Consider the following 12,500-nt stretch of genomic DNA (forward strand, 5'->3'; position numbering starts at 1 on the left):
TAGAGGGAGTGAGGATGCGGCCTACTTGGTGATCTGGGTGAGGAAGCCATCGATCTTCGTGCGACTGTTAGTCATCGCCTCAAACACCTTCTCCTGAAACAGGAACAGCAGGGAATCAGAGAGTGGCCTCTGTATCCCAGGGACTGCTCACTCCATGGGCTAGTACAACTCCAGGGCCGAGTGGTCACCACAGATAGGGAGGGGGTGTAGGGGGGTACAGAGATAGGGAGGGGGTGTAGGGGGGTTACAGGGATAGGGAGGGGGTGTAGGGGGGTTACAGGGATAGGGAGGGGGGTGTGTAGGGGGGTTACAGAGATAGGGAGGGGGTTAGAGAGATAGGGAGGGGGTGTAGGGGGGTTACAGGGATAGGGAGGGGGGTGTAGGGGGTTACAGGGATAGTGAGGGGGTTGTAGGGGGTTACAGTGATAGGGAGGGGGGTGTAGGGGGGTTACAGAGATAGGGAGGGGGTGTAGGGGGTTTACAGGGATAGGGAGGGGGTGTAGGGGGGTTACAGAGATAGGGAGGGGGTGTAGGGGGTTAGAGAGATAGGGAGGGGGGTGTAGGGGGGTTACAGAGATAGGGAGGGGGTGTAGGGGGTTACAGAGATAGGGAGGGGGTGTAGGGGGGTTACAGAGATAGGGAGGGGGTGTAGGGGGTTAGAGAGATAGGGGGGGGTGTAGGGGGTTACAGAGATAGGGAGGGGGTGTAGGGGGGTTACAGGGATAGTGAGGGGGTGTAGGGGGTTACAGTGATAGGGAGGGGGGTGTAGGGGGGTTACAGAGATAGGGAGGGGGTGTAGGGGGTTTACAGGGATAGGGAGGGGGTGTAGGGGGGTTACAGAGATAGGGAGGGGGTGTAGGGGGTTAGAGAGATAGGGAGGGGGTGTAGGGGGTTAGAGAGATTGGGAGGGGGTGTAGGGGGTTACAGAGATAGGGAGGGGGTGTAGGGGGTTACAGAGATAGGGAGGGGGTGACAGGGATAGGGAGGGGGTGTAGGGGTTACAGAGATAGGGAGGGGGGGACAGGGATAGGGAGGGGGTTGTAGGGGGTTACAGGGATAGGGAGGGGGGTGTAGGGGGTTAGAGAGATAGGAAGGGGGTGTAGGGGGTTAGAGAGATAGGGAGGGGGTGTAGGGGGTTAGAGAGATAGGGAGGGGGTGTAGGGGGTTAGAGAGATAGGAAGGGGGTGTAGGGGGTTAGAGAGATAGGGAGGGGGTGTAGGGGGTTACAGAGATAGGGAGGGGGTGTAGGGGGTTTACAGGGATAGGGAGGGGGGTGTAGGGGGGTTACAGAGATAGGGAGGGGGTGTAGGGGGTTAGAGAGATAGGGGGTGTAGGGAGTTAGAGAGATAGGGAGGAGGTGTAGGGGGTTAGAGAGATAGGGAGGGGGTGTAGGGGGTTACAGAGATAGGGAGGGGGTGTAGGGGGTTAGAGAGATAGGAAGGGGGTGTAGGGGGTTAGAGAGATAGGGAGGGGGTTACAGGGATAGGGAGGGGGTGTAGGGGGTTACAGAGATAGGGAGGGGGTGTAGGGGGTTACAGAGACAGGGAGGGGGTGTAGGGGGGTTACAGAGATAGGGAAGGGGTGTAAGGGGGTTACAGAGATAGGGAGGGAGTGTAGGGGGGTTACAGAGATAGGGAGGGGGTGTAGGGGGTTACAGGGATAGGGAGGGGGTGTAGGGGGTTACAGAGATAAGGAGGGGGTGTAGGGGGTTACAGAGATAGGGAGGGGGTGTAGGGGGTTACAGGGATAGGGAGGAGGTGTAGGGGGTTACAGGGATAGGGAGGAGGTGTAGGGGGTTACAGAGATAGGGAGGGGGTGTAGGAGGTTACAGGGTTAGGGAGGGGGTGTAGGGGGGTTACAGAGACAGGGAGGGGGGTGTAGGGGGGTTACAGAGATAGGGAGGGGGTGTAGGGGGTTACAGAGATAGGGAGGGGGTGTAGGTGGTTACAGAGACAGGGAGGGGGTGTAGGTGGTTACAGAGACAGGGAGGGGGTGTGGTCTCGGTGAGGTGATCGTTCTGCCCATCAGAGCTGTGTCTGCCCTCCCCCCTTGCCCCACTGTATCAGTCTCCCACTCCCACTCCCACTGCTCGGAAATCCCTTGCCAGTGGGACTGTCACCCTGGAAGGCCTGGTGCTCCCCCCCCCGTCACCCGTGCACCCCGTAAACCCCATCGACCCCTCCACCCTCCCAGCATTCCTGCCGGCTCCCCTCCGTTCCCACCTACCTGCACAGCCACTCCGAAATTGTTCCCGTCTTCGATTTTCGGAATATTCAGTTGGAGCCACAAGCTGACCTGGGATTGGGGAGGGGGGTGGGGTAGAAAGCGGGCATTTCATCCCGGCTATTCAACTGAAGGGGCCCTCGCCCAAGAACCCGCAACACCCGGAGCGGCGGGACAACACGGCCAGGGCTGGAAGGGTCTTCGATGGGTTGGGGCTGGGGGGGCGTTAGTGTGTAGAATAAGGGTCTTCGATGGGGGGGTTAGGGTGTGGAGTAAGGGTCTTCGATGGGGGGGTTAGGGTGTAGAGTAAGGGTCTTTAATGGGGGTTAGTGTGTAGAATAAGGGTCTTCGATGGGGGGGTTAGGGTGTGGAGTAAGGGTCTTCGATGGGGGGGTTAGGGTGTAGAGTAAGGGACTTCGATGGGGGGCGTTAGTGTGTAGTGTAAGGGTCTTTAACGGGGGTTAGGGTGTAGAGTAAGGGTCTTCGATGGGGGGGTTAGGGTGTGGAGTAAGGGTCTTCGATGGGGGGGTTAGGGTGTAGAGTAAGGGTCTTCGATGGGGGAGGTTAGGGTGTAGAGTAAGGGTCTTCGATGGGGGTTAGGGTGTAGAACAAGGGTCTTCGATGGGGGGGTTAGGGTGTAGAGCAAGGGTCTTCGATGGGGGAGGTTAGGGTGTAGAGTAAGGGTCTTCGATGGGGGGGTTAGGGTGTAGAGTAAGGGTCTTCGATGGGGGGGTTAGGGTGTAGAGCAAGGGTCTTCGATGGGGGAGGTTAGGGTGTAGAGTAAGGGTCTTCGATGGAGGTTAGTGTGTAGAGTAAGGGTCTTCGATGGGGAGGTTAGGGTGTAGAGTAAGGGTCTTCGATGGGGGGTTAGGGTGTGGAGTAAGGGTCTTCGATGGGGGGGTTAGTGTGTAGAGTAAGGGTCTTCGATGGGGGGTTAGGGTGTGGAGTAAGGGTCTTCGATGGGGGGGTTAGGGTGTAGAACAAGGGTCTTCGATGGGGAGGTTAGGGTGTAGAGTAAGGGTCTTCGATGGGGGTTAGGGTGTAGAGTAAGGGTCTTCGATGGGGAGGTTAGGGTGTAGAGTAAGGGTCTTCGATGGGGGGTTAGGGTGTAGAGTAAGGGTCATCGATGGGAGAGATAGGGTGTAGAGTAAGGGTCTTTGATGGGGGTTAGGGTGTAGAGTAAGGGTCTTCGATGGGGAGGTTAGGGTGTAGAGTAAGGGTTTTCGATGGGAGAGGTTAGGGTGTAGAGTAAGGGTCTTCGATGGGGAGGTTAGGGTGTAGAGTAAGGGTTTTCGATGGGAGAGGTTAGGGTGTAGAGTAAGGGTCTTTGATGGGGGTTAGGGTGTAGAGTAAGGGTCTTCGATGGGGGTTAGGGTGTAGAGTAAGGGACTTCGATGGGGGTTAGGGTGTAGAGTAAGGGTCTTCGATGAGGGGGGATAGGGTGTAGAGTAAGGGTCTTCGATGGGGGTGGTTAGGGTGTAGGGTAAGGGTCTTTGATGGGGGGGTTAGGTGTAGAGTAAGGGTCTTCGATGGGGGGTTAGGGTGTAGAGTAAGGGTCTTCGATGGGGGGAGTTAGGTGTAGAGTAAGGGACTTCGATGGGGGAAAGGGTGTAGAGTAAGGGTCTTCGATGGGCGAGGTTAGGGTGTAGAGTAAGGGACTTGGATCTGGGAGGTTAGGGTGTAGAGTAAGGGTCTTCGATGGGGGAGGTTAGGGTGTAGAGTAAGGGTCTTCGATGGGGGGTTAGGGTGTAGAGTAAGGGTCTTTGATGGGGGAGATTAGGGTGTAGAGTAAGGGTCTTCGATGGGGGTTAGGGTGTAGAGTTAGGGTCTTCGATGAGGGGGGTTAGGGTGTAGAGTAAGGGTCTTCGATGGGGGTAAGGGTGTAGAGTAAGGGTCTTCGATGGGGGAGGTTAGGGTGTAGAGTAAGGGTCTTCGATGGGGGAAGTTAGGGTGTAGAGTAAGGGTCTTCGATGGGGAGGTTAGGGTGTAGAGTAAGGGACTTCGATGGGGGGGTTAGGGTGTAGAGTAAGGGTCTTCGATGCAAGGGTTAGGGTGTAGAGTAAGGGTCTTCAATGTGGGAGGTTAGGGTGTAGAGTAATGGTTTTCGATGGGGGAGGTTAGGGTGTAGAGTAAGGGTCTTCGATGGGGGTTAGGGTGTAGAGTAAGGGTCTTCGATGGGGGAGGTTAGGGTGTAGAGTAATGCTTTTCGATGGGGGTTAGGGTGTAGAGTAAGGGTCTTCGATGGGGGAGGTTAGGTTGTAGAGTAAGGGTCTTCGATGGGGGGGTTAGGGTGTAGAGTAAGGGTCTTCGATGGGAGGTTAGGGTGTAGAGTAAGGGTCTTCGATGGGGGTTAGGGTGTAGAGTAATGGTCTTCGATGGGGGTGTTAGGGTGTAGAGTAAGGGTCTTCGATGGGGGTTAGGGTGTAGAGTAAGTGTCTTCGACGGGGGTTAGGGTGTAGAGTAAGGGGCTTCGACGGGAGATAGGGTGTAGAGTAAGGGGCTTCGATGGGGGAGGTTAGGGTGTAGAGTAATGCTCTTCGATGGGGGTTAGGATGTAGAGTAAGGGTCTTCGATGGGGGAGGTTAGGTTGTAGAGTAAGGGTCTTCGATGGGGGGGGGTTAGTGTGTAGAGTAAGGCTCTTCGATGGGGGAGGTTAGGGTGTCGAGTAAGGGTCCTCGATGGGGGGGTTAGGGTGTAGAGTAAGGGTCTTCGATGGGGGAGGTTAGGGTGTAGAGTAAGGGTTTTCGATGGGGGGGTTAGGGTGTAGAGTAATGCTCTTCGATGGGGGGTTAGGGTGTAGCGTAAGGGTCTTCGATGGTGACGTTAGGGTGTAGAGTTAGGGTCTTCGATGAGGGGGTTAGGGTGTAGAGTAAGGGTCTTTGATGGGGGAGGTTAGGGTGTAGAGTAAGGGTCTTCGATGGGGAAGGTTAGGGTGTAGAGTAAGGGACTTCGATGGGGGTTAGGGTGTAGAGTAATTGTCTTCGATGGGGGTTAGGGTGTAGAGTAATTGTCTTTGATGGGGGTTAGGGTGTAGAGTAAGGGTCTTCAATGGGGGAGGTTAGGGTGTAGAGTAATGGTCTTCGATGGGGGTGTTAGGGTGCAGAGAAAGGGTCTTCGATGGGGGTTAGGGTGTAGAGTAAGGGTCTTCGACGGGGTTTAGGGTGTAGAGTAAGGGGCTTCGATGGGGGGGGTTAGCGTGTAGAGTAAGGGTCTTCGATGGGGATTAGGGTGTAGAGTAAGGGTCTTCGATGGGGGAGGTTAGGGTGTAGAGTAAGGGTCTTCGATGGGGGTTAGGGTGTAGAGTAATGGTCTTCGATGCGGGAGGTTAGGGTGTAGAGTAAGGGTCTTCGATGGGGGAGGTTAGGGTGTAGAGTAAGGGTCTTCAATGGCGGGGTTAGGGTGTAGAGTAAGGGTCTTCGATGGGGGGGTTAGGGTGTAGAGTAAGGGTCTTCGATGCAGGGGTTAGGGTGTAGAGTAAGGGTCTTCGATGGGGGAGGTTAGGGTGTAGAGTAAGGGACTTCGATGGGGGTTAGGGTGTAGAGTAATTGTCTTCGATGGGGGTTAGGGTGTAGAGTAAGGGTCTTCGATGAGGGAGGTTAGGGTGTAGAGTAATGGTCTTCGATGGGGGTGTTAGGGTGTAGAGTAAGGGTCTTCGATGGGGGTTAGGGTGTAGAGTAAGTGTCTTCGACGGGGGTTAGGGTGTAGAGTAAGGGGCTTCGTCGGGAGATAGGGTGTAGAGTAAGGGGCTTCGATGGGGGGGGTTAGGGTGTAGAGTAAGGGTCTTCGATGGGGGTTAGGGTGTAGAGTAATGGTCTTCGATGGGGGAGGTTAGGGTGTAGAGTAAGGGTCTTCGATGGGGGTTAGGGTGTAGTGTAAGGGTCTTCGATGGGGGGGTTAGGGTGTAGAGTAAGGGTCTTCGATGGGAGAGGTTAGGGTGTAGAGTAAGGGTCTTCGATGGGGGAGGTTATGGTGTAGAGTAAGGGTCTTCGATGGGGGAGGTTAGTGTGTAGAGTAAGGGTCTTCGATGGGGGAGGTTAGGGTGTAGAGTAAGGGTCTTCAATGGGAGAGGTTAGGGTGTAGAGTAAGGGTCTTCGATGAGGGGGTTAGGGTGTAGAGTAATGGTCTTCGATGGCGGCGTTAGGGTGTAGAGTAAGGGTCTTCGATGGGGGTTAGGGTGTAGTGTAAGGGTCTTCGATGGGGGGGTTAGGGTGTAGAGTAAGGGTCTTCGATGGGAGAGGTTAGGGTGTAGAGTAAGGGTCTTCGATGGGGGAGGTTAAGGTGTAGAGTAAGGGTCTTCGATGGGGGGCTTAGGGTGTAGAGTAAGGGTCTTCGATGGGGGGTTAGGGTGTAGAGTAAGGGTCTTCAATGTGGGAGGTTAGGGTGTAGAGTAATGGTTTTCGATGGGGGAGGTTAAGGTGTAGAGTAAGGATCTTCAATGGGGGAGGTTAGGGTGTAGAGTAAGGGTCTTCGTTGAGGGGGTTATGGTGTAGAGTAAGGGTCTTCGATGGGAGGGGGTGTTAGGGTGTAGAGTAAGGGTCTTCGATGGGGAGGTTAGGGTGTAGAGTAAGGGTCTTCGATGGGGGTTAGGGTGTAGACTAAGGGTTTTTGATGAGGTGTTAGGGTGTAGAGTAAGGGTCTTCGATGGGGGGGTTAGGGTGTAGAGTAAGGGTTTTTGATGAGGTGTTAGGGTGTAGAGTAAGGGTCTTCGATGGGGGGGTTAGGGTGTAGAGTAAGGGTCTTCGATGGGGGTTAGGGTGTCGAGTAAGGGTCTTCGATGGTGTAGAGTAAGGGTCTTCGATGGGGGGGGTTAGGGTGTAGAGTAAGGGTTTTTGATGAGGTGTTAGGGTGTAGAGTAAGGGTCTTCGATGGGGGGGTTAGGGTGTAGAGTAAGGGTCTTCGATGGGGGTTAGGGTGTAGTGTAAGGGTCTTCGATGGGGGGGTTAGGGTGTAGAGTAAGGGTCTTCGATGGGAGAGGTTAGGGTGTAGAGTAAGGGTCTTCGATGGGGGAGGTTATGGTGTAGAGTAAGGGTCTTCGATGGGGGAGGTTAGTGTGTAGAGTAAGGGTCTTCGATGGGGGAGGTTAGGGTGTAGAGTAAGGGTCTTCAATGGGAGAGGTTAGGGTGTAGAGTAAGGGTCTTCGATGGGGGGGTTAGGGTGTAGAGTAATGGTCTTCGATGGCGGCGTTAGGGTGTAGAGTAAGGGTCTTCGATGGGGGTTAGGGTGTAGTGTAAGGGTCTTCGATGGGGGGGTTAGGGTGTAGAGTAAGGGTCTTCGATGGGAGAGGTTAGGGTGTAGAGTAAGGGTCTTCGATGGGGGAGGTTAAGGTGTAGAGTAAGGGTCTTCGATGGGGGGCTTAGGGTGTAGAGTAAGGGTCTTCGATGGGGGGTTAGGGTGTAGAGTAAGGGTCTTCGATGTGGGAGGTTAGGGTGTAGAGTAATGGTTTTCGATGGGGGAGGTTAAGGTGTAGAGTAAGGATCTTCAATGGGGGAGGTTAGGGTGTAGAGTAAGGGTCTTCGTTGAGGGGGTTATGGTGTAGAGTAAGGGTCTTCGATGGGAGGGGGTGTTAGGGTGTAGAGTAAGGGTCTTCGATGGGGAGGTTAGGGTGTAGAGTAAGGGTCTTCGATGGGGGTTAGGGTGTAGACTAAGGGTTTTTGATGAGGTGTTAGGGTGTAGAGTAAGGGTCTTCGATGGGGGGGTTAGGGTGTAGAGTAAGGGTTTTTGATGAGGTGTTAGGGTGTAGAGTAAGGGTCTTCGATGGGGGGGTTAGGGTGTAGAGTAAGGGTCTTCGATGGGGGTTAGGGTGTCGAGTAAGGGTCTTCGATGGTGTAGAGTAAGGGTCTTCGATGGGGGGGGTTAGGGTGTAGAGTAAGGGTTTTTGATGAGGTGTTAGGGTGTAGAGTAAGGGTCTTCGATGGGGGGGTTAGGGTGTAGAGTAAGGGTCTTCGATGGGGGTTAGGGTGTAGAGTAAGGGTTTTTGATGAGGTGTTAGGGTGTAGAGTAAGGGTCTTCGCTGGAAGTGATAGGGTGTAGAGTAAGGGTCTTCGCTGGGGTCGGTGAGGGTGTAGAGTTGGGGTGGAGGGTCGGAATGATTCCCTGCGGATCTGGGCGGGGTGCGGGCGGACCCCCGGGCCCTCCCCCCGCCCGGAATCTCCGTGACTCACGACGCTGTTGGCCTCCTTCAGCGCTCGCATCTCCTGCTTGACCCTCGCTATCAGGGCCACCATTTTCTCGTTGGTGGGCACCGGGCCGCAGGGGGGACCTGGAAACAGACCGGGGAGTCGGAGGTGGGGGGGGGGGGGGGGGGAGCGGAGAGAAGGTCAGTCAGCAAGGGCACAGCGAGATCCCGCGGGAATCCCTTCGGCCATGTCTCCCAACGAAGACCAGCTCCCTCTGCCCCGAACCCTCCCGAGGGAACCCTCCCTCGCTCAGCGATCGGAGAGCTGTCCCACTCTTCCCACCACCCCCTCCCCGCGCTCCGGATCCCGAATCCGGGATAGGGAGCATGATTCCCGATTGGAATTTCGATAGAGATATCCGAATTGGGTCCGCGTGATCGCCGACACTCACCCTCATCTTCATTGCCTTTATCCTTCTCCTTATCCTTATCCTTATCCTTATCCTTCTTTGCTTCCTCCCTCTTCTTCTTCTGAAAGGGGGAGAACACATTCCGAAAACGTTCCCGGAGAAATTGCCGCGGCAAATCCCCAAGGCCTAGGCTCCACCTTTGATGAGGTTGTTGTGGGGTGGCGGAGACAGGGAGGATTTCTCCAGGAGATTCCCGGAGGATCCGGGGGGGCGGATGGGGAAGGTGGAAGGGAGGAAAAACAGGTGCGTCACCCACACATCCGCGGAGACGGGACACGGGTCTGTATCCGTGACCCGGAGGCACTGGGAAAGGACGGGAGGCAAAGGGGTGGTTATTGCTTGCAGCACACACGGGATTCCGGGGATCACATTCAGGGCCTCGTATCCAAGCAGGGATAGACGGGAGATCAGAGGCAGACCAGAGAAGGGTCACTCCGCCGATCCCAGGGACAGAGGGAATTCTAATGAGGGAGAGGGAGAGTCGTTTGGAATATGGAGACCGGGAAGCTGTACACAGTGCTCCCGGTGGGATAGGGAGACCGGGGAGCTGTACACGGTGCTCCCGGTGGGATAGGGAGACCGGGGAGCTGTACACGGTGCTCCCGGTAGGATAGGGAGTCCGGGGAGCTGTACCCGGTGCTCCCGGTGGGATAGGGAGACCAGGGAGCTGTACACGGTGCTCCCGGTAGGATAGGGAGACCGGGGAGCTGTACCCGGTGCTCCCGGTGGGATAGGGAGACCAGGGAGCTGTACCCGGTGCTCCCGGTGGGATAGGGAGACAGGGGAACTGTACACGGTGCTCCCAGTGGGATAGGGAGACCAGGGAGCTGTACCCGGTGCTCCCGGTGGGATAGGGAGTCCGGGGAGCTGTACACGGTGCTCCCGGTGGGATAGGGAGACCAGGGAGCTGTACCCGGTGCTCCCGGTGGGATAGGGAGACAGGGGAACTGTACACGGTGCTCCCGGTGGGATAGGGAGACCGGGAAGCTGTACCCGGTGCTCCCGGTGGGATAGGGAGTCCGGGGAGCTGTACACGGTGCTCCCAGTGGGATAGGGAGACCGGGGAGCTGTACCCGGTGCTCCCGGTGGGATAGGGAGACCGGGGAGCTGTACACGGTGCTCCCGGTGGGATAGGGAGACCGGGGAGCTGTACACGGAGCTCCCGGTGGGATAGGGAGACCGGGAAGCTGTACCCGGTGCTCCCGGTGGGATAGGGAGTCCGGGGAGCTGTACACGGTGCTCCCGGTGGGATAGGGAGTCCGGGGAGCTGTACACGGTGCTCCCAGTGGGATAGGGAGACCGGGGAGCTGTACCCGGTGCTCCCGGTGGGATAGGGAGACCGGGGAGCTGTACACGGTGCTCCCGGTGGGATAGGGAGACCGGGAAGCTGTACCCGGTGCTCCCGGTGGGATAGGGAGTCCGGGGAGCTGTACACGGTGCTCCCAGTGGGATAGGGAGACCGGGGAGCTGTACACGGTGCTCCCGGTGGGATAGGGAGACCGGGGAGCTGTACACGGTGCTCCCAGTGGGATAGGGAGACCGGGGAGCTGTACACGGTGCTCCCGGTGGGATAGGGAGACCGGGGAGCTGTACACGGAGCTCCCGGTGGGATAGGGAGACCGGGGAGCTGTACACGGTGCTCCCGGTGGGATAGGGAGACCGGGGAGCTGTACACGGTGCTCCCGGTGGGATAGGGAGACCGGGGCTGAATGTTTGGGGTTTCCTTGCCCTCCCCCTGCCGTGTCACCTACCGCCTCTTCCTTCAGTTTGTCCTTCACCGGATCGGGAATGGGAATATCGAGCTCCACACGGATTGCCTTTGGATCCGGGATGTTGAGGTCTCCGTGCTGTGGGAGGTGACAGGGAGAGAGAGTGAGTGATGGAGAGAGAGGGAGAGGGAGAGAGGGGAGAGAGAGAGAGGGAGAGGGAGAGAGAGAGAGGGGGAGGGAGGGAGAGAGAGAGGGAAAGTGAGAGGGAGCGAGAGAGAGAATGAGGGAGGGGGAGGGAGGGAGAGTGAGATGGAGAGAGAGAGGGAGGGAGTGAGAGAGAGAGGGAGTGAGAGAGAGAGGGAGTGAGAGAGAGCGGGAGTGAGGGAGTGAGGGAGTGAGTGAGAGAGAGGGAGGGAGAGGGAGGGAGTGAGTGAGGGAGCGGGAGGGAGTGAGAGAGAGAGGGAGGGAGTGAGGGAGCGGGAGGGAGTGAGCGAGAGAGGGAGGGAGTGAGGGAGCGGGAGGGAGTGAGCGAGAGTGGGAGAGAGTGAGAGTGAGAGGGAGGGAGTGAGAGTGAGAGGGAGGGAGTGAGAGTGAGAGGGAGAGAGTGAGGAGGGAGGGAGAGAGTGGGAGAGGGAGTGAGTGAGGGAGAGCGGGGGTGAGGGAGAGAGGGAGTGAGTGAGGGAGAGGGAGTGAGTGAGGGAGTGAGTGAGGGAGAGGGAGTGAGGGAGGGAGAGGGAGTGAGTGAGGGAGAGGGAGTGAGTGAGGGAGTGAGTGAGGAGAGAGGGAGTGAGGGAGGGAGAGGGAGTGAGTGAGGGAGTGAGGGAGGGAGAGGGAGTGAGTGAGGGAGCGAGGGAGTGAGGGAGAGGGAGTGAGTGAGGGAGTGAGTGAGGGAGAGGGAGTGAGGGGAGGGAGAGGGAGTGAGTCAGGCAGAGGGAGAGCTCCCTGTGGTGTGTGACCCTGGGGGTGTAGTGGACGGTCAATGAGTGAGTCCCCTCCCCCCTCCTCCCCCCTTCGCCACTCCCCTCCCCCTCCCCCTTCCCCCTCCCCCTCGTAGCCTCGAGTTGAACCCCCTCCTCACCTCCAGCAACTCCGTCAGCTCCTGCAGTTTCTGGCAGGTAGTCACCTGGATCTCCTTCACCTGGGGGGGGGGAGAGAGGGGAGGGGGAGGGGGAGGGAGGGGGGGGGGGAGAGGGAGGGAGGGGGGAGGGGAAAGGGGGAGAGGGGGAAGGGGGGGGAGAGGGGAGAGGGAGGAGAGGGAATGGGTAGGGGAGAGGGAGGGTGAGGGTGAGGGTGAGGTGGAGGGTGGGGGTGGGGGAGGGGGGAAGGGGAGGGAGTGGGGAGGGGGGGAGAGGGAGGGGGTAAGGGGAGGGAGTGAGGGAGAGGGAGAGGGAGGGGAGGGGGAGGGTGGGGGTGGGGGAGGGGGGAAGGGGAGGGAGTGGGGAGGGGAGGGGGGGGGGAGAGAGGGGGTAAGTGAGTGATTCCTTCTTTAATACAGGCCCATGCACACACACTCTCACACACACACACTCACACTCACTCACACACTCACTCACACTCACACTCACTCACACACTCACTCACACACTCACTCACACTCCCACCCCACCCCCCACCCAAACGTACCTGTGAACACAGTTTTTGCCGCAAGACTTCAAGCTGGGGGGGGGGGGGGGGGTGGGGGGGAGAGAGAGACAGAGAGTCAGTAAATCCCAGAGGGAGGGGGGTCGGGCTGGATCAGAGACCCCCAGACCCACTCCACCCTGAGGGGGGGGGAAAGAGAGAGAGAGAGTCAGTCCCAGAGGGGGGGGGAGGGCGGGCTGTCTCAGAGACAGCGAGAGGAGGAGGAGAGAGAGAGAGAGAGAGGGTGGAGGGGTGTGGGGTGGATGTATTCCCAATACCTGGGTCGAGCCGTCGATGGGCAGAGTGGCCATGGTCACCAGCGGTCAGGTCGGGGTGGGGAGAGGGGGAGTGTGAGAGAGAGAG

At 57.8% G+C, this 12,500-nt stretch overlaps 1 protein-coding gene across 1 annotated transcript in view; it reads right to left on the bottom strand.

Annotated features, from left to right (window-relative positions):
* Positions 1-21: 21 nt before the first annotated feature.
* The window catches only part of LOC132813313 (proteasome activator complex subunit 1-like), a 12,747-nt gene continuing 268 nt past the window's right edge, over positions 22-12,500 (bottom strand). Inside the window, exons 1-8 of the mRNA XM_060823122.1 lie at positions 12,416-12,500; positions 12,141-12,173; positions 11,596-11,655; positions 10,560-10,655; positions 8,791-8,869; positions 8,385-8,482; positions 2,227-2,295; positions 22-93 (exon numbers count right to left, since the gene is read on the bottom strand). The exon at positions 12,416-12,500 is cut by the window's right edge and continues 268 nt beyond it. Of these exons, the coding sequence (XP_060679105.1) occupies positions 22-93; positions 2,227-2,295; positions 8,385-8,482; positions 8,791-8,869; positions 10,560-10,655; positions 11,596-11,655; positions 12,141-12,173; positions 12,416-12,448 (540 nt within the window). The 5' untranslated portion in view covers positions 12,449-12,500. The remainder of the gene's footprint in view (positions 94-2,226; positions 2,296-8,384; positions 8,483-8,790; positions 8,870-10,559; positions 10,656-11,595; positions 11,656-12,140; positions 12,174-12,415) is intronic.

This window comes from Hemiscyllium ocellatum, unplaced genomic scaffold (assembly GCF_020745735.1).
Source record: "Hemiscyllium ocellatum isolate sHemOce1 unplaced genomic scaffold, sHemOce1.pat.X.cur. scaffold_3602_pat_ctg1, whole genome shotgun sequence".
NCBI classification, from domain to species: Eukaryota; Metazoa; Chordata; class Chondrichthyes; order Orectolobiformes; family Hemiscylliidae; genus Hemiscyllium; species Hemiscyllium ocellatum.